This window comes from Anser brachyrhynchus (assembly GCF_964034855.1).
Source record: "Anser brachyrhynchus genome assembly, chromosome: Z".
NCBI lineage: Eukaryota > Metazoa > Chordata > Aves > Anseriformes > Anatidae > Anser > Anser brachyrhynchus.
In genome coordinates, this window is record NC_137697.1 from 25,900,148 (window position 1) to 25,927,457 (window position 27,310).

The 27,310-nt window shown below is 37.6% G+C and overlaps 1 protein-coding gene across 9 annotated transcripts in view; it reads left to right on the top strand.

Annotated features, from left to right (window-relative positions):
* Positions 1 to 27,310, top strand: part of KDM4C (lysine demethylase 4C) — a 284,447-nt gene that overhangs the window by 73,118 nt on the left and 184,019 nt on the right. The window contains exon 10 of one of the 9 annotated variants that reach the window (XM_080574411.1): positions 12,496 to 12,602. The exons of the other annotated variants lie outside the window; for them this stretch is intronic. Coding sequence (XP_080430537.1) covers positions 12,496 to 12,531 — 36 coding nt within the window. The 3' untranslated portion in view covers positions 12,532 to 12,602. Of the gene's footprint in view, positions 1 to 12,495; positions 12,603 to 27,310 lie in introns of those variants that run through there. 9 annotated transcript variants of the gene reach the window in all.

The following is a 27,310-nucleotide window of genomic DNA, read 5'->3' on the forward strand; positions in this document are numbered from 1 at the left end:
GCCACTTCCCGTGCATTCTGTAGTTTTTTCTTTTACTTTGTAATCATAGTGTCATGAGCATACTTTCAGCTTTATGGTTGTCATGGAATGTTTTTTCTATTTTTGCTTTATTTTAGTTTTTTTTTTTATTTTTAATCTTGACTATCTTCTATTTTGGCCCATCTTTCGGCCGTCTTCTACTTCCCCAGTTTGATTCTTTCTTTCACAAACTTGGTATTTCCTGAGGACATCACCTATAAAAATGCCCCACTCTAAAACCTGGTTCTTGTGGCCTGAGGTCTATTACTGTGATGGGGACCATGGGCAATACTTGCGCACTTCCAGTTTTGCTCACTTCCAGTTTTCTAGTACTGTGACATGTTGAGTTTAGAACTGTAACAGTTGAAGTATTATGTTACTAAAGGTAGTTTTAAAAGACTTCTGTAGTGTGAGTGTGTGTACAATTCAGCTTTTTAACTTTGTATATATCCAAATGATACAGAGTGCATGCTGTGAAGTATCTTTGTCTACCTGGTACAATCTGAATTATTTACAGTTGTTGTCTTTGAAGGTGCAGATGCCATCAACTCATATTTCTGTATAATAATAATAATATTTTCACCCATGAGCTTAACAGAGAATAATGTTCTGTAGCTTTCTGAATCTTCCCATTTCGCTAGAGCAAGTAATAGCGAATTCATATTCTGAGACTTTTCATGACTACAGTGCTACACTATGTGCAAGAAGCATTATCATCTAAGTAGTGTCTTGTGTGGTTTGGAAGTTCACTGTACATTTCTGCTGAATCTTTACCATCTGTACGTGGCCAAATTTTTGTGTGTGTTGCTACAGCATGTGTGACTAAGGTTATGTATGCATGCATGTTTTTGGTACAGGACTCTTATGCAGGTTGTTCTAATTTACTAAATTGAAATTAAATCAATGGTGCTTTCAAAATCCCTGAACTATTAAGGGAAATACCAGATTTTTAATGCAATTTTGAATAAGAAATAAAGAGAGAAGAATTTCTTAAAATATAATCTTAAATGTTAGAATATATGTTGTCAGGTGCGTGAGTAGGAATGATGAGATCTAATTTTTGTTCGTTTTTTCTGTGATATTGTAGAAGTTCCATTTTTCAAAGTAATGTATGTACCAATCTGCCATACTTAGTGGATTCCACCCCCCAAGTTGTTTAGAAGTTTTTGTTTTATAGCAGCTCTCACCAATGAACAAAATGATTTTTTTTCCTGAAAAAGTCAATAATTTGCAATAAACTTGCCTTTCAGTATATCATTTGTATGAAGCTTTGAGTAAATCAATGCAGTTTGTCTTTCCTTACTTTTCAACAGAATGCAGATTATAATTATCTTTGATTTACTGAGAAAAACCATTGTTACTAGGTACTTTCTTTTCCATAGATTAATGTCAACCTGTAAAGAGTTTCATTTCAGGTTTTTCCAGAAGGCAGAATTTCAGCTAAGAACTAGAGGCTCACAAAATAGGCTCTCTGGGCTTGAGTCAGTTGCTGAAATACAGGTGTCTAAGACCATTTGAGATAAAAAAGATATTTTACTTTCTCTGTCAAGCTGGAAGAGTACTGGTATTCCATGAGCTCTGTGTGGTACTTAGGGCTCAGGAAGGTGTCACAGATGCTGGGAAGTGGATCAAGTGGCAGTGGATGCACAGGCAATTGAAGTGAGCCATCTGTCAGTGTATTCTTTTATTTATACCTTTTGTCTAAGCAGAAGTTGTGCTAAAAATTAACTGCATTCTTGTACCATTTATTTTATATCCTACCAATATCCTGCCACATATTGCCTGGCAGCTTGGATGTCTTTTTTTTCCTCATGTTTCTGTATGTAGAGAAAAAGCGTTGTATGAAGATTGCTTTCCCTCAGTTAACCTATTTACCTTCTACTGTGACGGCAGACAGGAGATGAATCCTCCTGCAGTTGGTATTAGTCCCACTCTACAGTGACATTTAACAGTTCAGAGAAGTCAAAGACACGATACGAATTGTCTGTGATACAAAGGATAATGAAAGGTTTTGAGACTTGAGTTAGAGGATATCACAGGTTAGATTAGATGCTGTGTGAGAAGGTTCACACCAAACGTATTGTGAAGCATGTACTTGCAATTTTATTTCTTCTTACAAGAGTCTATGGAAGTTCATGTAAAAATGAAGAAAGGTTGACTAGCAGTATTGCAGATTTGCAACAGTCCTGTTTTCTTCATTTCCAACATTTGAAAGAAAACACTGTAAATATAAGCACAGAACTCAAAATCCTTGACTAAGTCTCAGCAGTGACTTGTATGATTGAAGAAGAATGAGTGATATACCCCAATCTTGAGGTAACTACAGCAGAGCAAATAAAGTGTATATGCTATTTTTAGTACAAATGAGCTTATATAGCCTAGCAGATACGTGAAACAGGAGTTGAACATAAGACCTCTCAGCTGCAGGTTCAGTGTCCCCACTGTGCTGGCTCCTGGAGTGACTACAACTTGTTTATATGCAGCAAGTTTAAAAAAAAAAAAAAGTCTTAAGATTTACAAGTCTACAATAGGATCATAAATGAATTGTATAACTTGTACCGGTTTTGTTTTAGATAAAATCCACAGTAGAACATGCTACTATACTTTACAGAAAGAAGGCTATTAAAATACGTCTTGAAATAATTTGCTGAAATGTTCTACAGACAAATGTTGAATTAAGACCTCAGTGCTTGTGTGGTTGTGTTCAGTTTCTAAGGTTTGTCTTTCTGCCTGAAGCCTTTACAACTTTCAAGCTGATGGGAGAAAAATTAGAATCAATCACCTTGAACATGTCATATTTCTCACAGGATGTATAAATAGTCACCTCCTAACTTGGTTACAATATTGACATTAAAGAAAAAGATGTATTAGTATTTTTATATTAAGTTCACTTCTGTATGATTCAATACAAGACCTTGCATGCATTTTGAGTGAGGTAAGTTACTCCTTTCTGTTGCTAGTTTATAACCAATACTGTCACCAAATAACTTCAGTTAAGAGTCTATTTTAAGTTTGTTCTCTGTATTTAGTATAGTCTCATATATTTGTTAATCTCCTCTGGTCAATGAGCACTGCATGCATAGATTTTAACAAATCATTTGATCTTACCTTTGCAATTCAACATCTCATATGCTTTGGATCCTGAGGGAGAATTCTTCACCTGAAGTTTGTTTTGCAAATATGTGTCCACATGAATAGAACGAGGATTGTTTCAGAGAGCTAGAATGGTATTTGTGTCTAGGAAGCAGTCAAGGGACTGCTCTAATTTGAAATATTCGGCAAATGTTGGAATGAAAAATAAACAAAAAATTGATGTCATTGTGCTTATTTCTGGATTTTCCAAACTATTCCACCTGAGTTAGTTCAGTTACTTCTTCTGTATATCTTAGTACAGAACAGTAAATGCTGTGTTTGTAGTTTTTTTCAAACTATTAAGAGAAATCAGTGTATGACAGAGAAGTCTTAATATTTTGATGCATTATAATGAGCACTGTGGGAGCAATTTGTAATGTATTAGGATGGATTAGAGAAAGACTTCAAAAATTTCTTCAAGAAGGGGAATTTTACAGTCAAGAAAACCCACAAAATCTCCTTCTGTACATCATTTTTCCTTTATGTTGGTGGATGTTGATATACATGTCTTAGTGAGTGTATCAGTGTATTAATTTGTTAATCAGGACATAAAGAATCTATCTTGAAATCTAAGATTACATAAGATATGAGGAAAAAAAATCCAGATAGGTGGCAACTTGTATGTCTCTTGAACGTCTTTGAAATGGACTGTAAGGTAAACCCTTGGCAAATGTGTTTGAAGTTCAAAATAATTTTGATACTTTATTGTAAATCAGTAACCTTGATGGTTTCATACTGTACATACTGTAGATGTGTGTGTGAGTGAAACATTTGAACCAAGGAATTTTTTAAAGGAGTTTTAATGGTGGCATTAAGATTACGATATAACAAAAACAATTGTCATAGCTGATATTGTTGATGTTAAGTGAACACTGGGACCTCAGAGTCTAGACCTAACACGTTTAGTCTATAAGTCTTTACAGATAATTTTATTTAAATAAAATCTAAAATGTGTATTTGAACCCTGAAAGTGGAAACCTTAGAAAAGAGAAAAGGTTTTCATAGTTACGTTCCTTTTTTTTGTGTTTAGGTGAGGTACCTAATTAGATGTAGCTTAGCTTCCTGTTTTGTCAAAGTTGTCCTGAAAAAATTCCATGTATTTAGAAGCTGGAAGGAGTGCTGCCTTAGCACGTTTAATTAAAGCAAGTTTTACTTCTATTCTTGCTTCATCTCTTAATTCCCTCTAGCATGACAATATGATTGCAAAGAGATAATAAGAGAAGGACAAAGAAATAATGTGCTAGAGTTTGCTAGCTTTATGAGGAGGAGTATTTCCAGTTAGACAAGGTGGACAAAAGAATAAGGGGTAGTAGCTCTAGGTGTTACTATATTTGTACATATTTCTTTCCTCTACCAGCATGAGAATACTGTTTACTTTACTAAAGCAAACTCCAGCCATTACAAGAAAATCTTCAAGAAAGACTGTCAAAGAAACACAGATACCTGACTCTGCACATCATATGGCTACTTATTGTGTCTGTGATTACAGAGTAAGGTGGTTGAAGGTGGTGGAATTACTGAAATACTTTTGTCATGATGTGGTTTTTAACGCCTGTAGGTAGCTAAGCTCCACCACACGGATGTCTCATTCCCCCTCCTCAACAGAACAGAGGGAGAAAAGTAAGGTGAAAAAAGCTCATAGCTTAAGATAAAGACAAGGAGATCACTCACCAATTACCATCATGAGCAAAACAGACTCAGCATAGGGAGATTAATATAATTTATTGCCAATTACTAATAGACTGGAGTAGTGAGAATAAAAACAAACTAAAAACTCCTTCCCTCTATCAATCCTCTTCTACATCCTCCCTCTGAGTAGCACAGAGGAATGGCAAATGTGGGCTGTGGTCAGTCCCTAACGTTTTGTCTCTGCTGATCCTTCATCTCCACTTTCTTCCCTCACTGAAGAAAGGATTCTGTCCTTCCCGAACTAAGTCTGTGGGGGCTGCCCACAGGCAGCAGCTCTCCAAGAACTGCTCCCATATGGCTCTGTACCACGGGGTCCATCCCCCAGGAGCAAACTGCTCCAGCACGGGTCCCCCACGGGCGGCAGCTCCCCCCAGACCCCTGCTCCTGCGTGGGCTCCTCTCCACGGGCTGCAGCTCCGGCCCGGGGCCTGCTCCTGCGGGGGCTCTCCATGGGCCGCAGCCTCCTCCAGGCCACATCCACCTGCTCCACGTGGGCTCCTCCACGGGCTGCAGCGTGGAGATCTGCTCCGTGTGGGACCCGTGGGCTGCAGGGGGACAGCCCCAAAACTGTGAAGTGTATATGGGCTCAGAAAATGTGTGCAATCTGTAGGCATCTGTGACTGGAAATAGATCAAATTCTTTATTTTTTAATTTCCAATTTGTTGACTTTCTGGAAGTTATTTTCTATTTGGTGTACCATAACCCTGTTTTCTTTCAAGAGCATTGATGCAATCACACAAAAGTTATAATGGACAGATTCAGTCTATTTAATCTCCTTTATATGTCTATTTAAGATTTGTGCTGCTCTGAATTTTTCTAGAGTTGTTGCTCTTTTTCATGTTCTGCCTTCTGAAATTGAAAAGTGCCATTTCTATGGTAATCTCCAGTCTCAGGAAGCTAGAGGAGTGTTCTTTTACAGTTATTTGTAGAAAGTGTTCTTGACATTTTACAAGTTCTGGGCAAAGCTGGTAATTCTGGACAAGCCAGTTTGCCTGTAGCCTATACAATCCTGCAGGCTTGATACTTGTAGCTATGAGCTAGGGTATCTGAGCACAGGTATTCTTACAGGGCTTTTCTTTCCATAATGCATGCTCTTTTCAATAGCTGTTAGAAATTGCATGTGGCTTACTTGTCATTACGTGAAGGTTATAAATTGCTTCAAGAGCATTCTAATTTAATTCTTTCTTTTAAAAATCATTAAACATTGGCTTATTCATAATTGTTATCAAGCTGTTCTCTATCATCTGTTGAATAAAAATGAAATGTGTTATGTTAATGTAACGATGATTCATACACATATGTAAAATAGTCATAGATGACTATTAAAAGGAAGCCTTGATAGTGTTTTGAAAGCAGTTTCTGTTCACGATCTCTAAATTCTAAACATTCAAAACATCTTGTTACAGAGAACATTTAGGGCACTGGATTCTTTTTGGCAATTACTGTATTTAGATTGTGTATTTATTTTTCTTGCTTTTGAAGTAGTCAGTCGGCGTTTATCAGTAAATCTGAATAAAGAGGTGCTTTACAATATGTAACTTAGAGGCTTTCAGCAAAGCTTCTTTGTTTATAGCGTTTGCAGTGTTAGCAGAACAGGCAGATGGTTTGCTTTGCCAAATTTTTGCCTGTGCTCTCACCTCTAACAAAAACTGTGTCTGTAAGAATAAAAAGATGGAAGCCCATTTATCACTTTCCGATGGCCTGATCATCAAGAGGAGGAATCTAAGAAATGTTTTATGATCTCTATTACTATGTGCTAGAGATCTTTTGGCCAGTGAAATATAGCAGTATGCAACGTGTCACAGGAGGAGGACAGATGTCCAAACTTGTAATCAGGTAACACATTGCCTAGCATATGCATATATATATATATATGTAAATCAAATCACTTTAATGTTTGTTTCTCACTCTCACCAATGTATCAGAAACACCCCAACCATGCATTTCAGGCATTTCTTAAAATGTTGGTATTTATTAGAATATCTGGAGCATTTTCTTTTTATTAATGGAAAGATGTAGGCCTTCTTTATCTTTGCTTACCATCTTAGCACAGTATTCCATAGAGTATTAAGATTGTATTTTTAGGCCTTTCTTAAATTTTCACATTTTTTTCTCTGAATAAAGAAGTTCATGCAGGTCTTGTGCATAACATAAATACTTGCCTGTGGGGAAAATGCTTCCATGTCCATCGGGGCACCTACTGAGTAACTTACTTCAAAAATGTATTGTAGTCTTTTGTATTATGAATATTTGAATATGTAGCTCATTAGGTCTTTTGCCTGGAAGAGAATGAAATCTTCCATGATCCTTTTGTGGCTTTGGCAGAAAGTTGCCTGCAGTAATTCAGAAAGGCATTCACATCTTTCCTTTTGTGCTGTTGACAAACTTTTTTGTTGTTTATTAGTTGCTTTATCTTGCAGATGTAATCTGGCAGACTTCTTAAAAGAGCTGACTTGTACACATTGTGGTTATTGAATGTGGTATTCAAAACTACAAGGTCTTGAATTTATTTGTAGGACAATCAGACTTTATTCAGAGGGTTTTTGTAGATGAAAACTTTCAAAATAGCGCACTCTTGATTTTTCTTGTCTTGGTGCAAGGTAAAATATGGAAATAAATACCAGAAAAATCTGTTCTTGAAACATTTTTTATCTGGATAAATTTAGTGCTAACTTTGTAGAGCAAGAATGATTTTTTTTAAGCCACTTTGACATAAATATATTCTGACAAGCTTCTGCAGCTAATCAAACATACTTTTTCTTTTGGCTTTGGAAGGTGTTGAGCACTTCCAGGTCCTATTGACAGCTAGTATAATTCAACATCTCTAAAAAGTAAGCAATAGTTTATTTCATTTCAGACAGGATTTTAATCTTAATCGTGACTGCCAGTGGGTATCCTGTAGTTTTTGGCTTTGCAACATTTACAGGAAATGCTAGATATTTTTTTGGTTGGCAGATGGATGTTTTCTGTGAGACAGCTCTTGTGCCATGTAATGACCAAGTACCTGTCTTGCAAGAGGAGAGAGGTGATAATTTTAGTAGAACTGTAGCTTCATGTGGCACCATAATCATCAAATGGGCAGTAATAACATAGTGACAGGATCAGCATAGAGACTGACGTGGATTTTTCTTTTTCTGTCTTAATTATTAAACTCCAACGTGCAACAGAATCTGTATTTAGTTTCATAAAGGTAATGTGTCTAGCATGTAATGGCTAATTTAGAACAATGTGAAATTTTATCAACTGCTGTGCTGCATATAAAATTGTTACAAAATGGTTTGAATTGGAAAGCTCTGAATCCAAAGAGAATAAATTCAATGTGAACGCCTTTAATTAAATTGTGCTTAATTTAAATAATGTAATTTGTATTGATTATGCTGCTGCAATTCATTTGGATTTTTATTTTTAATTAAGATTCAATAATCTTGTTTTACCTTCTGGAGCTATTCACAAAATGACTGTGAAGAAAATTTGTTAATTAAATGAACATTTATATACATTTATTAAGCCAAAATCAGACCATAATTTCTTTTTCTTTTTTTTTGTGAAGGTATGCTAAATATAACAACATTCCTTATAAGGACACAGAAGTTGATTTTATTTTTTTGAGCTAATCTGTGTTCGTGTAAGTCTTAAAAATGGTGTGTGTCATTTGCTCTCACTACCTGAATGTCTGCCAACGTTACCTTCTGAAGCTGCTTGAATGGTTATTTAAGTGCAGCATAATATTATTGTTTCCTTCTCCATCCTATAATTTGCTGTGTGGCTTCTTCCTATCATCTGGTGTCTGTGGGCCATGGAAGTGAACTTCCAAACTTATGTGACCTCCTAATAATTTTCTGGAAAAGAAGCTACCAGCTCATAATACTGCAAAAGCTTGAAAAAAAAAAAATCCAAAATGAACAACATGCTGTATTGTATTAACTCAGAACATGAATGCTGTGTTAAACTTATTGTTATTACTTGATTCTTTTTCTTGTTGTTAGTATTATTAGCAGTAAGAAAATTTTAAGATTATTGTGAGCCAAGACATGAATTTATTTGTAAGTGTGCAGTGATAAGCATGTGATTCATTTTACCTGCATCTGTGTATGTGAAGGAGAAGTCATGTAAAGCAAAGGTTACTGGAAAAGTTGGAAGGGCAGAGAAACTGAGCAAAAAGCTGTAGAGCTAATTGCTTGGCAAGTGCCCTGTACCTTAAGAATAGACTGGAAAGCTGAACATATTGAACTAGTTGAGTTCACACAGATCTCTGTAAATATTTGTGCCAGAGGGAAACCCTCCAGAGTGGTAGCCTCAAACACTCTGTTTCAGACTTGAATTTAACACTTAGTTTACCTGAATTCAGTCAGAAAGATTGGACTATTGTTGATGCACTAAGTCTTACTTCTTCTTAGAATCATAGAACCATGGAATGGTTTGGGTTGGAAGGGACCCTTAAGGATCACCCAGTTCCCCCCCCTGCCATGGGCAGGGACACCTCCCACTAGACCAGGTTGCCCAAAGCCCCATCCAGCCTGGCCTTGAACACCTCCAGGGATGGGGCATCCACAGCTTCTCTGGGCAGCCTGTGCCAGTGCCTCACCACCCTCTGAGTGAAGAACTTCTTCCTCAGATCTAATCTAAATCTAAAAACATTACCCCTCATCGTATCATTACTCAGCTTTGTATAAAGTCTCCCTCCATCCTTCTTGTGAGCGCACTTTAAGTATTGAAAGACTTCAATAAGGTATCCCTGGAGCTGTCTCTTCTCTAGGCTAACTAACACCAGCTCTCTCAGCCTGTCTTTATAGGAGAGGTGCTCCAGATCTCTGATAATTTCTGTGACCCTCTTCTGGAGCCGCCGTAGCAGGTCTATGCCTTTCCGCTGCAGGGGGACTAAGAGCTGAACAGAGTACTCCGGGTGGGGTCTTCTGAGAGCAGAGTAGAGGGGGGACAATCCCCTCCTTCCACGTGCTAGCCACCTCTCTTTTAGTTTAAAACTCTTCCCCCTTGTCCTGTCACTATCTGCCTGAGTAGAACGGCATTCTCCATCTATTCCATAAGCCCCCTTTAAGTATTGAAATGCCGCAGTGAGGTCTCCCTGGAACCTTCTCTTCTCTAGCCTGGACTACTCCAGCTCTCTCAGCCTGCTTTCATAGGAGAGGTGCACCAGCCCTCTCATAATCGTCATGGCCCTCCTCTGGACCCACTCTAACAGCTCCACATCCTTCCTGTGCCGGGGGCTCCAGACCTGGATGCAGCACTCCAAGTGAGGTCTCACAAGGGCAGAGCAGAGGGGCACAATCCCCTCCCTCCACCTGCTGGCCACCCCTCTGTTGATGCAGCCCAGGATGCAGTTGGCCTGCTGGGCTGCAAGCACACACTGCTGGCTCATATCCAGTTTTTCATCCAGCAGTACCCCCAGGTCCTTCTCTGGTGGGCTGCTCTCAATCCTTTCTTCCCTTAGTCTAGTATTGATGTCTGGGAATGCCCTGACCTGTGTGCAGGACCTTGTACTTGGCTTTGCTTGGACTTCTTAGTCCTGACCATGTCCCTCTGGATGCCATCCCTTCTTTCTGCTGTGTAAGCTGCACCGCTCAGCTTGGTGTAATCTGTAAATTTGCTGAGTGTGCACTCAGTCCAGAAGTCTGTCATTGCTAAGGATGTTAAACAGTATCAGTCCCAATATGGGCCACTGAGAGATGCCACTTGTTACTGGTCTCCACCTGGACATTGAACCGTTGACCACAACTCACTGGCTATAGCCATCAAGCCATTTTTTAATCCACTGAAGAGTACGAACTTCATATATGTATCTTTTGTATTTAGAGACAAGTGTGTTTATGGTACCGTGTCAAAGGCCTTAAAGAAGTCCAGGTGAATGACATCAGTTGCTTATCCTTTGTCTGCTGATGTAGTTATTGCATCACAGAAGGCCACCAGAATGGTCAGGCACTATTTGCCCTTGGTGAAGCCATGCTGGCTGTCTCAGATCACCACCTTGTCTTGCGTGTGCCTTGACATTGCTTCCAGGAGGATCTGTTCCATGATCATCCCAGGCATGGAGGTGAGGCTCACTGGACTGTAGTTTCCCAGGTCTTTCTTCCTACCCTTTTAAAAAAAATGGGAGTGATGTTTCCCATTTCCCAGTCACTAGGGACTTGGCCTGATTTCCAGGACTTTTCAGATGTGATGGAGAGTGGCCTGGCAGCTTCCTCCACCAGTCCTCTCAGGGCTCAGGAATGCGTCTCCTTGGGCTCCATAGACTTGTACCTGCTTAGTTTCATCAGATATTTTTGAACACACTCTTCACCTACAGTGAGAGGGAGTTTGCTCCTCCCACTCTCTGCCTTGAGGTTTTGGGACTTGAGAGAAGTGGGAAGAATGATTGCCAGTGAAGAATGAGGCAAAAAAAATATTGAGTACGTCAGCCTTCTCCATGCCTGTTGTCACCAGTTCTCCCATCTTGATTACCATAGGGTGTACAGTCTCTTTAGTTTTCTTCTTCTGGTTAATGTACCTGTGGAATCCCCTAATATTCTTTGCATCCTTTGCCAGGTTCAGCTCTACCTGTGCCTTGGCTTTCCTGATCCCATCTCTGTATATCTGGACAGAATCCCTATATTTCTCCCAGGCCGCATGTCCCTGCTTCCGCTGCCTCTGCATTTCCTAATTACACTTCAGATTGACCATTAGATCATTCCTCAACCATGCTGGCTTCTTGCCTTCTCTGCTTTATTTCTTAGACATGGGGATGGAGACCTCTCGTCTTGCACTCTAAGAACTTAGTGTCTTTAAACAGTTGCCAGCTCTGATCAGTTCCTTTATTCCTAAGGTCAGTTTCGCAGGGGATCTCATCCACTAATTCTTTAAACAACTGAATGCTCTTCAAAATCAAGGGTCCTGACTTTGCTCTTTGCTGGGCCCATGTCCTTCAAGATCTCAAACTCAACCAGGGCGTGATCGCTCCAGCCCAGACTGCCTCCAATCTTGACCTATTTAGTTCATTCTCATTGGTGAGCGCCAGGTCCAGTAGCACTTCTTCTCTTGTTGGCCTCTCTAGTAACTGGATTAGGAAGTTACCTTCAATGCACTCCAGGAGTCTCCTGGATTGCTTACAGCTTGTGGTGTTGCTTTTACAGTAGATATCTGGGTGGCTGATGTGTCTCAGCAGGATGAGAACCTGAGAACATGTTTCTTGTAGCTGGAGCAACAAGGTCTTGTCAACAGACTCCCTTTGATGGGGCAGCCTGTAGTAGACACCAGCCAAAAGGTTTCCTTTATTGGCCTGGTCAGTAATTTTTACTTGTAAGCTCTGTCTTTCAGACAGCTGATTGCAATCAATGCTTTTCTTTTCCAAGAGGTCAAGCCCTCAGCCCTTCCTTCCTGGCCTGTTTCTCCTGAACAATTTGTTCAGGAGTTCAGACTAAACAGTTGACAAAACAGTTTGTTCACAGTTCAGACTGCATTGCTCCAGTCATGCAATTTATCCCGCCACATTTTGGTGATAGTGATTAGCTCCTAGTTGCACAGTGGTTTCCAGCTGTTTGTTTCCCATACTGCATGCATTGGTACAGAGACACTTTAGCTGGGCTGTCAGCAGCATCACCTTTTTAGAGGACCATGCCCTAATTCCTTTGAGACAATTCACAGGTGTTTTCGCTGTTGCTTCCAGATGTTTCAGCAGCTTCTGGCTTTCTCCATCACTTAGGACTCCATCCCCTTCCCCTGCTAAATATAGTTTAAAGCTCTGCTTGTAAGTCTAGACAGCTTGTTGCTCAGGTAAGTCCCATCAGCTATCAACAAAGGTATATCCAATATCACAGAAGGTGAAACCTTGAGTGTGGCTCCAGCCTGTTTAGTTTGTTTCCTTGAACCTGCTTCTCAACTGGGAGGAGAACACCACCTGTGCTCCTGATTCCTTTAACATTGTTTTGAAGGACAAAAAGTCTCGTCTAATATTTGAGTTGCCCCATCATTCCATCATTTAACCCTGCATGGAATAGCAGGAATGGGTGGTAAAACATTTTTTTTGAAGTAATACTTCAGATACCAGTACTATGTTAATTCTGTCATACCTGACCAGCAGCTAAAAATGCCAAGCTAGTGTTACAGTGTCACCTTAGAGTTATTGTTGGAATCAAAATTACATGGGGTGTTGACCAAATAGAAGGAAATCTAGAGCAGTTTTGGTGTCTGGAAGTGAATGTGTTTTCTGGGGTCTGTTATTTTAAGTCATATATCTATAAAGCTACTTTTTATTGAGCAGTAATCAATTTAGATCTTTTGCGTGAACAATTTGCAAATCTTCATGTTAAAAATGAAATTCATAATACAAATTCCTTGGTTTGCTTTACTTTATTTTCTTCTGTCACAAAATATATAAATGAATTCATTATTTAAAATACTATTTTAAAGTATTTTGTGTTCCTGTCTGTGTTCTGGTGTTCCTCCAGTTGCAGATACTTGAAAACATGAATATATGGTAGCAAAACTGAAGGACTAAACAGATGATTAGAATTGACTGTGTTGTTATATAGCTCATTGTGACTTTTCTGAAATTAGATCTAGGAAAGTTACTGACTCTATAGAGCTTGTGAAAGCAGGTGAGAATTAATATAGTTTTCTCAACTAATTGAGAGTGTTGACACAGCCAATTAAGATTATTTAAAACATTCTAATTTTTCCACTCGTTTATTTTCATCCTTATGAAAATTAGTTGCTGACTTTTTTTTTTTGCCTGGATATCAGAATTATGTTGGTGAATAAAGCAGGTGTGTAGAGGTCTGGCAAATGGACTGTTTTGGCTTCAGTAAATCTTAAAATAGAAGGTACTGAGTTAGGCAGAGGGGATTCATGTCACATTTGGTACCTTAGTCTTTTGATAACTTTTTAGTTACCAGAGAGATAAACATAAATCTTTGTCATTCCCTTCGTTTGTAGACCATGTCTAAAACAGTCATTCGTGATAAATTCTTTTCTGTGGCAGAGGCTGAAAGACTGTGAAAACTAGCTTTTCAGAAGAAAGGGTATAAGGTCATGACATAAACAGAAGTGTTGTTTCTTGAGGGCTCCTTGGTAAAACTTAGAGCATTTCTTGAAATTTCAAATACATTGAAATGAAAAATTGGGCTCTTAAAGGATGCTTTTTCCTTTTTTTTTTTTCTTAATAGGTCTTGTATTTCATAGAATCACAGAATGATTTGGGTTGGAAGGGACCTTAAAGACCATCCAGTTCCAACCCCCCTGCCCCCGATAGCAGGGATGCCACCTGCTATCAGATCAGGTTGCCCAGGGCCTTATCCAAGGTGTTCTTGAATGCTTCTAGGGATGGGGCATCCACTGGTTCTATGGGCAGCCTGATCCAGGGCCTTACCACCCTCTGAGTGAAGAATTTCCTCCTAACATCTAATCTAAATCTCTTCTATTTTAGTTTAAAACAATTTCCTCTTGTCCTGTCTTTGCCTGAACAAAAAGTTGTTCTCCATCTTTTCTATAAGCCCCCTTAAAGTATTGAAAAGCTGCAATAAGGTAACCTTGGAGCCTTCTCCAGGCTGAACATCCCCAGCTCTCTCAGCCTTTCTTCATAGGAGAGCTGCTCCAGCCCTCTGAACATCTTGCTGACCTTCCTTGAGCTTGCTCTAACAGATCACCATGCTTGTGCTGGGGGCCCCAGATCTGGCTGCAGCACTCCCAAGTGGAGCCTCACAAGGGCAGAGCAGAGGGGGACAATCCCCTCCCTCGACCTGCTGGCCACTCTTCTTTTAATGCAGCCCAGGACGCAGTTGGCCTTCTGGGCTGCAAGCGCACACTGCTGGCTTATGTTGAGCTTTTCATCCACCAGAACCCCCAAGTCCTTCTCCTAAAGGCTGCTCTCAGTGAGTTCTTCTCCCAGTCTGTATTCCTGTCTGGGATTGCCCCGGCCCAGGTAGAGCACCTTTCCCTACGGCTTGTTGAACCTCATTATGTTTACATGGGTCGACTTTTTTGCTTGTTCAGGTCCCTTTGGATGGCATCCCTTCCTTCTGTTTTATCAACTGCACCACTCAGCTTGGTGTCACCTGCAAACTTGCTGAGAGTGCACTTGATCCCACTGCCTATGTCACTGGTAAAGATACTAAACAGTACCAGTTCCAGGACAGACCCCTGAGGGACACCACTCGGCTTCAGCCTCCACTTGGACATACAGCCATTGACCGCAGCCCTCTGTGTGTGGCCTTCAAGCCAATTCCTTTTGTAATGAGTGGTCCACCCTTCAAATCCATATTTCTCTAATTTGGAGATCAGGATGTCATGTGGGACTGTGTCAAAACCTTGCAGAAGTCCAGATAGATGACACAGTATTTGTTACTGCTGCTCAGGATTTTGTTTCTGCCTTTTAGAAACAATAGATGTGTTATGATTTATTATAGGCAAAATGCAATTTTTTTGTTAGGCATCAATGTATCGTTTATAGTTACAGTAGGTATGAATAAATACTGCTTTAAGTATATTCTTGTATTTAATTTTTGAAGAAATATGCCTTTATGGAATGGAGTTCTATGGATAGTTTTGCAGTTCCAGAACTTCCTGAACCAAGAAACAGTTTTATTCTTAATTTCTTACGGACACTGTGTGGTTTTGTACCTGTGGAATACCAGAGGATGTTGCAGGAGTATCAGTTGTTATGATGATGAACCAGTTGCAGTGTACAGTGAAAGCCTATGAGATATGTAGATTGGCTGTAGAGCACTTCCTCTACCTCCAAAGAACCTTACTTGAATTAGGAGATACCTTATTTAAAGTGGTTTGCTTCTCAGCATAACTTATTTTTTTTTAAGCTAATGATCACTTAGGGGGTCCTTCATACAACGTCTTGTGTGATAAAAGCATATAATCTAACAGTTACTTTTACCAATATTTGCCATCCTGATTTAATTCGTGGTCATGGACCGCCACATCCTCTGAATGTTACAAATGACTTTCTTTAGTTTAGACTAATTTTGGGGGAAAATGTCATAATTTGAACTGTTGCTCCATGTCTGCTGGTGAAAAGACGTTTTTCATTCTGATACTTGCCCTTCCTTTTTTCCATTTAGCATCCTTCATTTTTGCTTTCTGGATAGCTTAGATAAGAAACTGTTTTACTTTATGTATGTCTGCTACTGTAGTTGTGAAATTGACTTTCAGCACTGTTTAATCAGTGAAGTAACTACTCAGGAGCAATACTTCATTGCAGTATAATACATGTGCATACAACGTTTTAACAAATGATAGTACTATACAGCAATAAGTAAGCCTCTATTAGGCAAATTTAAAACATAATCCACGTTCCTTTTTTCAATTCTAAAACACATTTTGTCTCCTATCTAGATAAGCTTTGGTAGTCCTCTAGTCCTCGCTGTTCTCCCTCTTTGGGCTTTTAAGCCTTTGTGCAGATTCTGCTCTCTGTACGTTCAATATCTTCAAGATTTTTTTCTGGAAGGCTTAGGGTTGTATGTGTTTGCTTGTTTATTTATGTTTTTAAAAACACTATGTATGGGTCGAGACACCAAAAAAGGTTCATGACTTTTGAACATCCTTAATCCTGACTTCGCTTATTAGGAAAATATGTACAGAAAATGGCTAGTTCAGGAAAGATATAGTTTACAATTCTGTAGTATCGTTTAGTTTACAATTCTGTAGTATCATGTATTTCATTAAGGTTACCATTGAAGAAGCAGTCCTTAAAGTTGGGTGGTTTGCAATACTGAATACAAGTGAGATGGTACTTCTAATAAGCAATGGGTGAAATTAGCCCAACAGCGTCAATACGCACTTGAAAATGGGAGGAACTCAGTGCTTCATTTGTTTGTAGATAGTTGTCAGTTTGTCATGTCATTTTCAGATTTCTTGTGTATATTCTCACAGGGCTTTAAAATAGACTGTTTCCATTTCTACCTGTTCCCATTGCAACTCTTTGAGCTAAACTTTTTTTCTAATCACATTAATTCTCTGATCATCATTTCAGTTTAAGAGAATGTGTATTTTTTTAAAATGTCTGTTTCTAAAGCCACTGTGACAGCCTTTCCCTTTAGCTGTTTTTTCTCAAGTTCATCCTGGCCTTTTAGGTCATTACACTGAACACGTCTCATTCAGCTAGTCAGGTCTGCTTTTCATGAAATCCATAAAACTTCATATTATTCCTAGCAGTCACTTCAGATTGACCAGAGACTACCCATATAAGTGTTCCTTTTTCTACCTAGGGTGGTTGTTTTTGCTTTCAAACAAGTATCTCGGGACCTCCTAAACTTCCATCCCAGGATGTACTTACACTGAGGGTTTGTGTGGTCGTTGAGACCATTGTGCTTTGGCCACTCTAAAAATGCTGTATAACGCTAGAAAATCTCTTCAATTTCTTGTATTTAGGGTCTATGAGTGTACAGTGCTGCTTTAGAGTAGCTTTACATGGTTTACTTGTGCAGCTTCAGAGTCCTCCCCCAGAAGAGTTAGAACGATACTTACAGGGACATCTACTTCATGGGGCTTGAAGACCTACTTAACGAGAAAGATGGATAGCATACATCTTCTATGAAAAACCTTCGTGTTCATTATGAAACCCTTTATAGAATAAGGTGGCAGCACCACTGGTTTCAAAGGGTCACTAGCAACCTTCATTCACATGGCCAGATTATTTTTTTGAGGAAATATGTGAATGGAAGTGGTTGTGATCTTTCAGCTGGAGCTCTGTCTTTCTAACTATGTGTGAGGATTTTTCTTAGTATACTCATCCCAGCTAAGATAATACCTATTTTGGAAATCTTAGTTTGGTTTTGATATTGAGCTGCTTACCTATAGGTAATCAGGAAAGTATGCTGGCAAAAACACGTGTGGTCTTACGGCATAATGGAAGATTTATATGATAGATTTGTTGGATTAAGTTTTTAAAAAAAAAAAGGACTTTTAAAAAATTGGCAAAAGACACTTGCATGTGTTTGAGCTTTTTTTCCCCTTGGTTGCTGATATCTGCATCTCACTTCTGGTCTTGTCACTGAAGCTGAGTTTCAACAGAGTTGGAGTGAATGAGAGTGCTGCTAAATTGGAGATTGCTAATGTTACTGTCAATACATATGTGTTGGGATAGCTGCTTACTGCCCTGGTAACAGTGCTTTGTACTTGTGATAGTGCTTATCATCCTCAGCAGAAAATATATGTTTCTTTTCCCAGAAGCACATAAGAAATCCATTGATAAATGTCCTAAAAAATTTCAAATCCAAACAATGAGTTTGGAGGTAAATGAAGATTAATTGTACAAAGAGGGTCAAGGAGGAACACGGGTTATAGAAAAACAATTACGCAGTTACTCTGCTGAATCAAATATGAATCTTGGTGGTTCTAAAGTTACTTTATTTTTAATATTAAGAATGGCAGTAGTCACTGTAAGACATACTTCAGAATCATAGTTTTAGAAGACATTTACAAGTTGAAACTCCAGAGGCTCAGTTACTGTTTAGGAAAGCATTCAATGGGTAAGAATGATGGAGGGAAATATATAGTCCTCATCTTTCCCAGTTGCGTTGGCCATTGTGGATATGAAAGTTACAGACAGGTATGAAGGATTTATAATCAATCATATGCACTACAGAACTTGAAATCATGCCCTAAAGAGCCTGTGAAGAGACATCAGTGTGTGTTGCGTTAAAGTAATTGGGAGTGATGCCCAATTACGTGTTATAAGCCTGGTCATTTTCAGGGTACTGAACTATCATGATTACGGATTCGCAAATAACGTAACACACACCCTCGATCTAGTCGTGTTCCATGAACTACCACGGCCACGCTTAGAGCTTGGTTGCGTTCAATGAGAACTGTCATGGCTAGATTTAATATAGTGGTGCAGTTTATTATAGCAACAGGTACACAGCGTCTTTGCACTGCTGGTGATAAATTCACTGTCTGCAAAGCACATACAAATACCGAAAGTATGAGTAACACAGCCTGGCTATAAATGCGTTAAAAGGTATGAAGCGACTCTAACGAGATTTCTGAGTTTCCCGGGGAAGCACCTGGTATAACCAAGTGTTCAAATCTTACCCAAAGGCATCGGGGGGGGGGGGGGTGGGGGGGTGGGGGTGGGTGGGGGTGGGTGGGGGGAAGAGAGGCACAGCCTGTCGACTGATCCCGGAAGTTAGAAGGTATCCTTCGTGATGGTATCTTCCCTAACATCCCCTCTTCCTTAAGCTAGTTTACGTTATTTTCCATCTTTTAGTTGGAGCCTGAGTGACTCTAGTCATGTGTATCTTAGTTAGGACTGGAGCAAAGTTTTCTTGCTTTCGTTTAAAGGTATAGGCTCAGAGAAATTCAGAGGACGTGCTGAGTGAGGTGGTCGCAACTTGGAGGCAGGTGGCTTTAGAGATGGAGGTGTGTTTTGGTATTATAATGATTTGATAAAGAGAATAGTTCACAAAGTACATCATTTTGTCAAAAACGTGACAGGTCGTTGGCTCAGGGTAGCGAATGCGCAGCTTGTCAGTCTCGGTGTGCACAAGAACAATCGAGTCCCCATTTTGCCACAGAGCCTAGCCGCGGTGTCTCCACTCTGCTCTACGCTCCTTACTGTTCCTTAGAGTCAGCACTGCAGGTCCCCCAGTGTGGTAGCATCTAAGGTTGGAGGCCTAGGGAACTTCTGTGTAGTGCAGCTACATAGAAGTTGCCCTTTCTTTAAAATGTGAATATCGGTTTCAATTCCAAGTCACCTCAGGCAATTATTCCACAGTGTGCTGTGAAGCTTAAGGTACAGAGTTAGGAGCTTAATAGGCCTTTATTTGGATTTATTGAGGACATCAAGGTTTCCACAACGGGGATGTTATTCAGATTAATAGTGTTAATAAACATAAATATTTATTGCAATAAATATCAGTATTTTGTCACAGTTCCAATTCTTTCTTTTCCTTTCAAACAGTTCTTACTGTAACCTTGCAGTGTGGGAGTATTGCAAGTGAAATATTTATTCTTATTAAGACATTGCTTACTTTTCATATGCAAGATGAAAATTACAGAAAATCAGAACTTAGTGTTTTCTTTTCCATCACCTTAAGCTTGTTGAATTTAAGAGTGAAAAAACCTTGATTTTAAGATGAGAGCAACTCGCTTTTATTTAGAAAACATCATAGGTTTTCTTCTATTTGCCTGTTTTATCTCAGGCCTTAAACTTTTCCGTGGTTTAAAAGAAAAAAAAAAAAAGCATTGTGTAAACAACCTAGTGAAAATGCAAGATCGTTATTTATGTGCTGGGACAACATACTGCCTTGTTTCCAAGGTGATGTTATTTTTTTTGTGTGTGCTGCTAATTGTATTTTAAGAACATATAAGGAAATCAGAGGCCTATATAGATTAGAGTTTAAAGATGTGATATGAGATGAAATTACCTAGTGTGATCTAATTAACATGTCATAAAACTGCAGTTAAGATAAAGCAATTGTACTTTAGCACATACAGGACCAAGAAATTAAAGGCTAGAAGGAAATTTAGGCTATAATTTAATCTACTGAAGTCTTTCAAAGTACATTCAACTGTGTCTGCACTGCTGCTGTTCATTTGAACTAATTGTATTGAAGATAATTAACTAGTCTAGATAAGGGCAAAGCTAAAATGAGCAACACTTTATGTAAACTCTTCCAGTGTAAGGTGTTTCATTAGGTGGCTCAGGTGGTTCTCTCTGGCTCCAGTATGTACTAGTATTCTGTTAATGCTGCCAGTAGTAAGCTCTAGTGTTTGGGGAAGGAAAAAAAAAGACAGCATGAATTTATTCTAATGATTAAAATGGTTATAAATACATGTAAATCCAAAGTTTAAAAAGAATGAAACCTGGAGGCTGTAGGGGAACAAATGGATCAACATGTAAAGTAAATATAATAAGATTAATTATATTTTCATCATCACATGGCCTGTATGGGCCAGATATAATGTTCTTTCATAAACTCTCGTATATAGTGTCTTTTTAAAAACTGCCATTTAATATCAATGTGGAGTAGATTGTTTTGGTAATTGCTAAATGTGATATCATTTCATATGAATAAAAAGAAAAAAATAGTGTTAATAAAAATTCAACTTGATTGGACAAATATTTTCATACAGGAAGTAATTCAAAGTGAGGCTATGCAGGTAAGTTTATCTTAGACTAGAATTAAATTAGCTAAGTTTATTTTCTAATGCTAGGATCAGGAAAAAAATAAAATTACATGATTTTTCTTCTTCAGATCTTTTATATTGCTCTGTTTGCTGATAATTCTTTTAAACAGAACTGACATTTGGGGTCTGTTGGAATTACAGCAGAACAAATATTTGAATTTTAGTAATATTTGTTATTTAAAAAGTGTTTATTGGAGCATGAGTTCTGGTTTTATGTCCATTTTCAGCTATTCATCAGCAGAGGGCAATATAACCATACATTTCATTGAAAGGGTTTAATTTGTTGATCTTTTATTTCTAGTTTTAACTAAAGGAGCACCTACTTGTAAATACTGAGGAAAATATTTGAACTGATGATGAAAAAGCAATGAGCTGTGGTATTAGTATTCCTTATGCACTTTTAAAAGGCTGTATAAACCTTCTAGTAGTTGTACCCTTTGGGGGATGTTCTCCAAGTTCATAAGCAGGCAGATAATGTTCAGGCTTTATGGAGATGGCAAAATAGATATATATTTTTTAACTGGAAGTGAAAATTGTAAATTGCTATTAGGTGATGCATCCTTCAGTGTTTTTCTTTTTTTTGTGGGGTGGGGGGGGCAGGCGAGGCTGGGGACAGACCTGCAAAATTTGGGAAGCCGGAAGCTTTGTCATCCCTTTTTGTCTTTTGGTGTTACTGTACCTTGTGAAGGTATGTCACACATACCTTATGAAGAACTCCTGTTAGTTTAGATACTGTGTGTATCTGTGTTTTACATTAAAGTACAATAAGAAGCTGTGCTGTGAGAAGAAAAAGTGGATTTGAGTCTTCATTACAACTCAGTCATATTCTGTATGTTGTGACAAGAGTTTTGTCTTACAGGTGGGGTGATAAAAATGAGCCTTTTACAGTCATTAAGAATTGTGGGTACCATTAACCTTTTGGAGTACATCATGCTAATAATAATCTGTTATGACAGTTCTTTGATTTCTATGTTACCATTTAAAATTTCATTTAGTTTCTCTTTCAAAATATATTAGGAATCCTAAAATGGATATTCATGTGCAGCAATTTAAAAAAAAAAAATGCTTTCCTATTTTTGTTGTTCTTGAGGCATATTCAGAAAGACTTCAGACATATGGTTTCTTGTTCTTCATCCTCTCCTTTGGGCATCACACATTCAAAGACTCTATTTTACTGTCAGAGCATACATACAATTCTTGCTAACAGACTGGGACAGGCAGCATTTACCACTGTTAAAACATGAGGCTAGGATTAAAAGATTTTGAGTTCTGACTCTGGCTCTGCCCTTGACTTGCTGAATGACCTTAGGCAGTTGCATCTATCTCTTTACTTTTGTTGCAAAAGCATTGGATTATGCTGGTTTTCCTCTATTCCTGAAAATAGTTTTGAAGATTAATTTGCCACTGTTTAAACTGTAATATTTACAATGCAAATAGCAATTGAACTTCTTTTTTACTGCATGAAAATAAGAATAGCAGAACAGATCATGAAGAATGCCTGTGTATTGGTATGATGCAGCTTTTATATTTAATTTGTTTTTTTGCACAGATCTTTGTGCTCATGTATTCTGTGTTCTAGTTCCCGTACTGCCCCTAATTATATGATTTCATTAATTTACTCAGCTTTTTGCTCCATCAGTGTGTTAGTTGCAAAACTGGAACAATTTCAAATCAGCTTCAGCAGGTATCAAATTCCTGGCCTGGAAAACACGAATGCCAAGTAATAATTATTCTGACTTTTAAATTTTTATTTAGAAAAACACTTAAAATTTGCATGTATAAATACAGCATTCATAAATACAAATGGTTAATTAAATATAGCATTGTTAGATGGTAAAAATGAACATGGTTTGCTTATGCAAATGTAACTAGCAATGTGTACATTAGGTGAATAGTTTAAAAACCACCTCTCTAGCATCGTAGATTTTTCATTTCCTTTAGGCTAAAAAGGCTGTTTTGTCTTTCTAAAACCAGTTAATTGGAATGAATGGAAAGTTTTACAGACATCTCACTCCACTTGGTGATTTTATTATCCATTATAGCAGGGTTAAGTGGGGAAGAAGAAGCTAGCATAATAGGATGGCTTGCAGAGCAAAACCATTCTCATTCTCAGTGCTTTATCCAGGCACATGCATGTGATCCATTTACTGTGTCTTGGTAGAGAGACGATAACTTTTTAAAATATACTAACTAGATGATTTTTGATCATCCTACCATTTCCTTAGTCACTGGCCATTGTGCCATGTCCTAGAACAAAGGAAAATTTGAACATTTGGAAGTGTAAAACATCCTTGTTATTAAAAACTTCTTAATAACCAGATACATATGTCACTGTTCATACTTACGCAATATATGTGATATTGACAAAATGACAAAAGAGCTTTACTTTGAAGACTGTGACAAGTTGAGATGTAACTCTAATTTTATTAAGTAAAATTCCATTAAAATGTAAAATATTCAAAGTGCTTATGTAACACAGTGACGGGTGACTAATGAATTTAATGGAGATGTACTTAGGTAGGAATGTACTAAATAAGCTTTCAACCAACATTGCTTGTAGATTTTAGAGTTTCGGAGAACATGATTTGTGAAGGAAGCTGATATAAACCAGTCATGAATAGCTGTAACTCAAGCATCTCACTCTGTCTGTCTGTTAGAACGTAGTTTCAAACCAAGGTAATGATGTGTGACAAGCTTGTTGTTTGAAATATATTTTGATCTGTAAGGTTTTATTTCAGGCAGTTCTATTTAAAAAAGTCACATTCTGATTATGATTTTTTTTAAATCTTCATGTCTCAAACTCTATTTAACTGTTTATATTAAACTTGTATTTCTGCATTTATATTGTAAGAGAAAGTATATATACAGCTAACAAGTGGTTTTATTTTTTTTTCTGGCAACTGTAATTTGAAATAAATGCATCATAGTCATTTATGCAACTTATAGTATCACAGGTGAATAGGAAATACTGCTGCTCCTATTCTAATTAAATGTTTGAAAACTGTGTGTATGATAAGTAGCATAGAGTATTTTGATAAAACCATTGATTCCCCAAATTTTATATATTTATACAGAGAACTGGCAGGTAGAAAAGAAAATAGCAGGTATTCTGATTGCTTTTTCCTTTTTTTTCTTCACATTCTATTTTTTTTGTTGAATTTCTTCAGAACTTTTTTTCTTTTTTGGAAAGGAGTAGTGAGTGCATTTTAAACTACGTTACCCTGCATTAGTCATCTGATCTCAGAAGTGTTGAATCCATTTTATTGTCTTGATTACGCAGGACAAAAGACTATACATTAGGAATATGGCTTAGTTAGGTGACAGCACTTGGACACCTGCCTCTTACCAACTGGTTGCAGTTTGAACCTAAGACCTGCCCAGCTATACCTGGTTAAAAAAAAATAGATTAAAAAGATTAGAAAAAAAAAAAGGCAAAAACCAGCAACACTGTTTTCCCCTCACCTGCTTGGATATAGAAGCTGTGTTTTGAGGTATGTGTTTTCTTATATGTGGGCAGGTACTTGTGAAATACCCCTGGCAATTTCTTGTCCCTAGTGATACTCCCCTTCTTGCCTTGAGTAAAGCTGAGGGAGATAAGCAATCTTAAAGAAAATGGACATTTTCTTCTCGTACAATGAACAGGCTTGCTTCCTCGTGTGATTGCTTTGCATTTCCTTGCAATTAAGAAGTTTTTACACGAAAATGAATATACTCTTTAGTACTTTACTGAAAGAATATGCAAGGTGAGAGAGACATTATAACATTTGTAGAAACTTTCATTGTCCTAATGATTCTGCTTAAAATCCATACCTCAAGGAAGGTATGGATTTCTACTACGAAACAGTAGAAATCTCTGTACAATGCTGAGGGGGAAGAGGAAATTTGGGAAAAGATGCCTATACAAAGTAGGGTGAGGGAAGCATCATTTCCCACTGATTCTGGAGTGAAGAGGGGTTGTTTGGGCCTAAAATACGCTTTGTCTTATGGCACCTTGGTGTAGTAGATTCTCTGCCAGAAAAGGCTGTATTTTCTACATGGTGTGCTTTTGGATATCTGTTACGTTCTGCTGTCCTTCTGCTGGTCTCAGATTTGGCCTATAGATTGTAATTTGGTGTATGGATGTTTGACATGTGCTTGATAGAAATGAAAGGCTGATCCAGAGCTCTGTATCTGCATTTCACAGATCCCCAGAAAGGGGCATTGTGGTGCTTAATGAGAGGAATACAACAATCCATTATCAATTTTATGTCAGTCTGTAGTACCGAGGTGCTGTGATATTAATGAGGATGTATAATCCAGAATGCCTATTAAAATTAAATGAAATCTTATGCCCCATATGAGGACAAGGATGAACTCCTGTGTGAAGTCGATTTAAATAGATTTTGCATGTGATATTCCCAAAGCCCTGGAGGCAATACGTTTATTTTATTGTGAAATTTCTTGGTTTTGTCCCTACTAGGATTTGTCTGCTATCCAGATATCACTGGTCTGCCAATTTTCAGATGGATTTTTTTCTCTCTTGGATTTAATTTTTTAATAGGTGTTATATACGGATATTTTCCTGTATTTTCCTAAAGCTCAACCGTTCAATGTACTTTAAACTTTTTTGTCTGTTACTGAAAGTATAAATGATGGAAATGACTGGATAAAACTGAATAACATCTTATATTTTTTTCCATGTTTGCAACTGTGTGACGCTATTTAAAATATTTTTTTGGTTGAACTTTGACATAATTTAAGCTTTTCTTTACTATTAATTTGGTATTATTTTGGATTTAAGCTTAAAAAGGATTAGGTTGTACCATGTTTGACACATTTTCTTGTTTTAATGATGTCCATGTTTCACGACAGCTGATAAAGAATTAATTTCCAATTCAAATTCTCTTCTGTGCTTGAATCTATTAGAGCATGTTAAGGAAACGTTATTTGGTGCATGTTCTCCGAGGCTATAGTCAGATGTCTTTTCTTTTTTCTTTAGTTTTGCTGTCTTAATGGAAGTAATCTCAGCACTGCTGGGTTCCTTGGCATTTTTGAATCAAATCATTGCTCTTACAGAGCAAGCAGGTACTTGGCAGAAAATGGACAGTCTTTTATTCCATTATGCTAAAATGTAGGAGAGGTGAGGCCTAGTAGTGACTATGTTAGAAGCAAGCTAAAATTGTTCAGATTTTTTTTCAAAAACTAAGCTTTACATTCCTTAAAACCTGCTTACTTTAAGACCTGATAAGTCTTTATTGTTTATTCAATATTATTTTAAAAGATTCTTACAGCACGGGAATATAAATATGGCTGTTAAAGATAAGCAGTGGGTTAAGTCATTGGCAGTGATTTTTTTTAATATCAATTAAAAGGACATATCGTACTATCCTATGGTTTTTGTTTCTAATTAGGAACCTTATAATGCATCAGTCAAGCTCAACCTCAAATTACTATTTTATATTTTTGATTGGTTTTTTTTTCAGTTAAGTGGTGAATGATGGTTTAAATAGTACTTCACTAGGTGGAAACTACCTATGTAATTTGATTAAAGTCTTGTTGGAGGTAAGATACTGTAAACAGCAAATGGAGATATTTGGAAATGTAAGATCTTCCACATTGTGCCATGCTTCAAGTAGAACTGAATACGAAGCAGTTGTAAACTGTTTTTCCCAACACTCCAGATCAAAATATTGATGACCTTCGAGAAATCATTTTGGGAATGTGGTTATTAGTACAGTACATCTCTGAGTTGCAGAAGTGATGTTGATGATTTGTCCTTCATCTTTGAATATCACTTGAAGTAATGGTTTGCATCAACAACTTTTTGTAGTGTGAAAGAAGCTGTGTTTTCCTTTATTTACACAACTGCGTGTAGCTATAAAATGGATAAGGCCATGGGTTTTATAAGAGGAAAGTAATGCTCTTGATTATTTTATTTTTCATTTAGCAACCTAAATCATATTTCTGAGCTTAAAATAACTAACAGGAGATAAGCATGGGAAATGTGTGCAGCAAAAATACAGTAATTTTATGCACAAAGTGCACTGCAGTTTTCAACATTGTAAAATGAAATAACAAGTATAAAGATAAAGAGGAACATTTCTGAAATATTGATTTAGGGAATATGATGAAAGAATAAAGATTAGTTTTTGAGATTTATAATGGAAAAGATTTTCTGAAAACTAGATAGTAAATGAAAATAAGTTGGACTTCTTTTTTTTAATTTTAAAGCCTTGTATAATGCACTCCAGAGTTTATAAAACTATCATGTAATTTCAAAACTGCAGTATGAAAAAAATAGATGACTGTTAATTTTACTTTGGTAATTATAATTAGTATAATAGAATCCTAAATGTGAATAG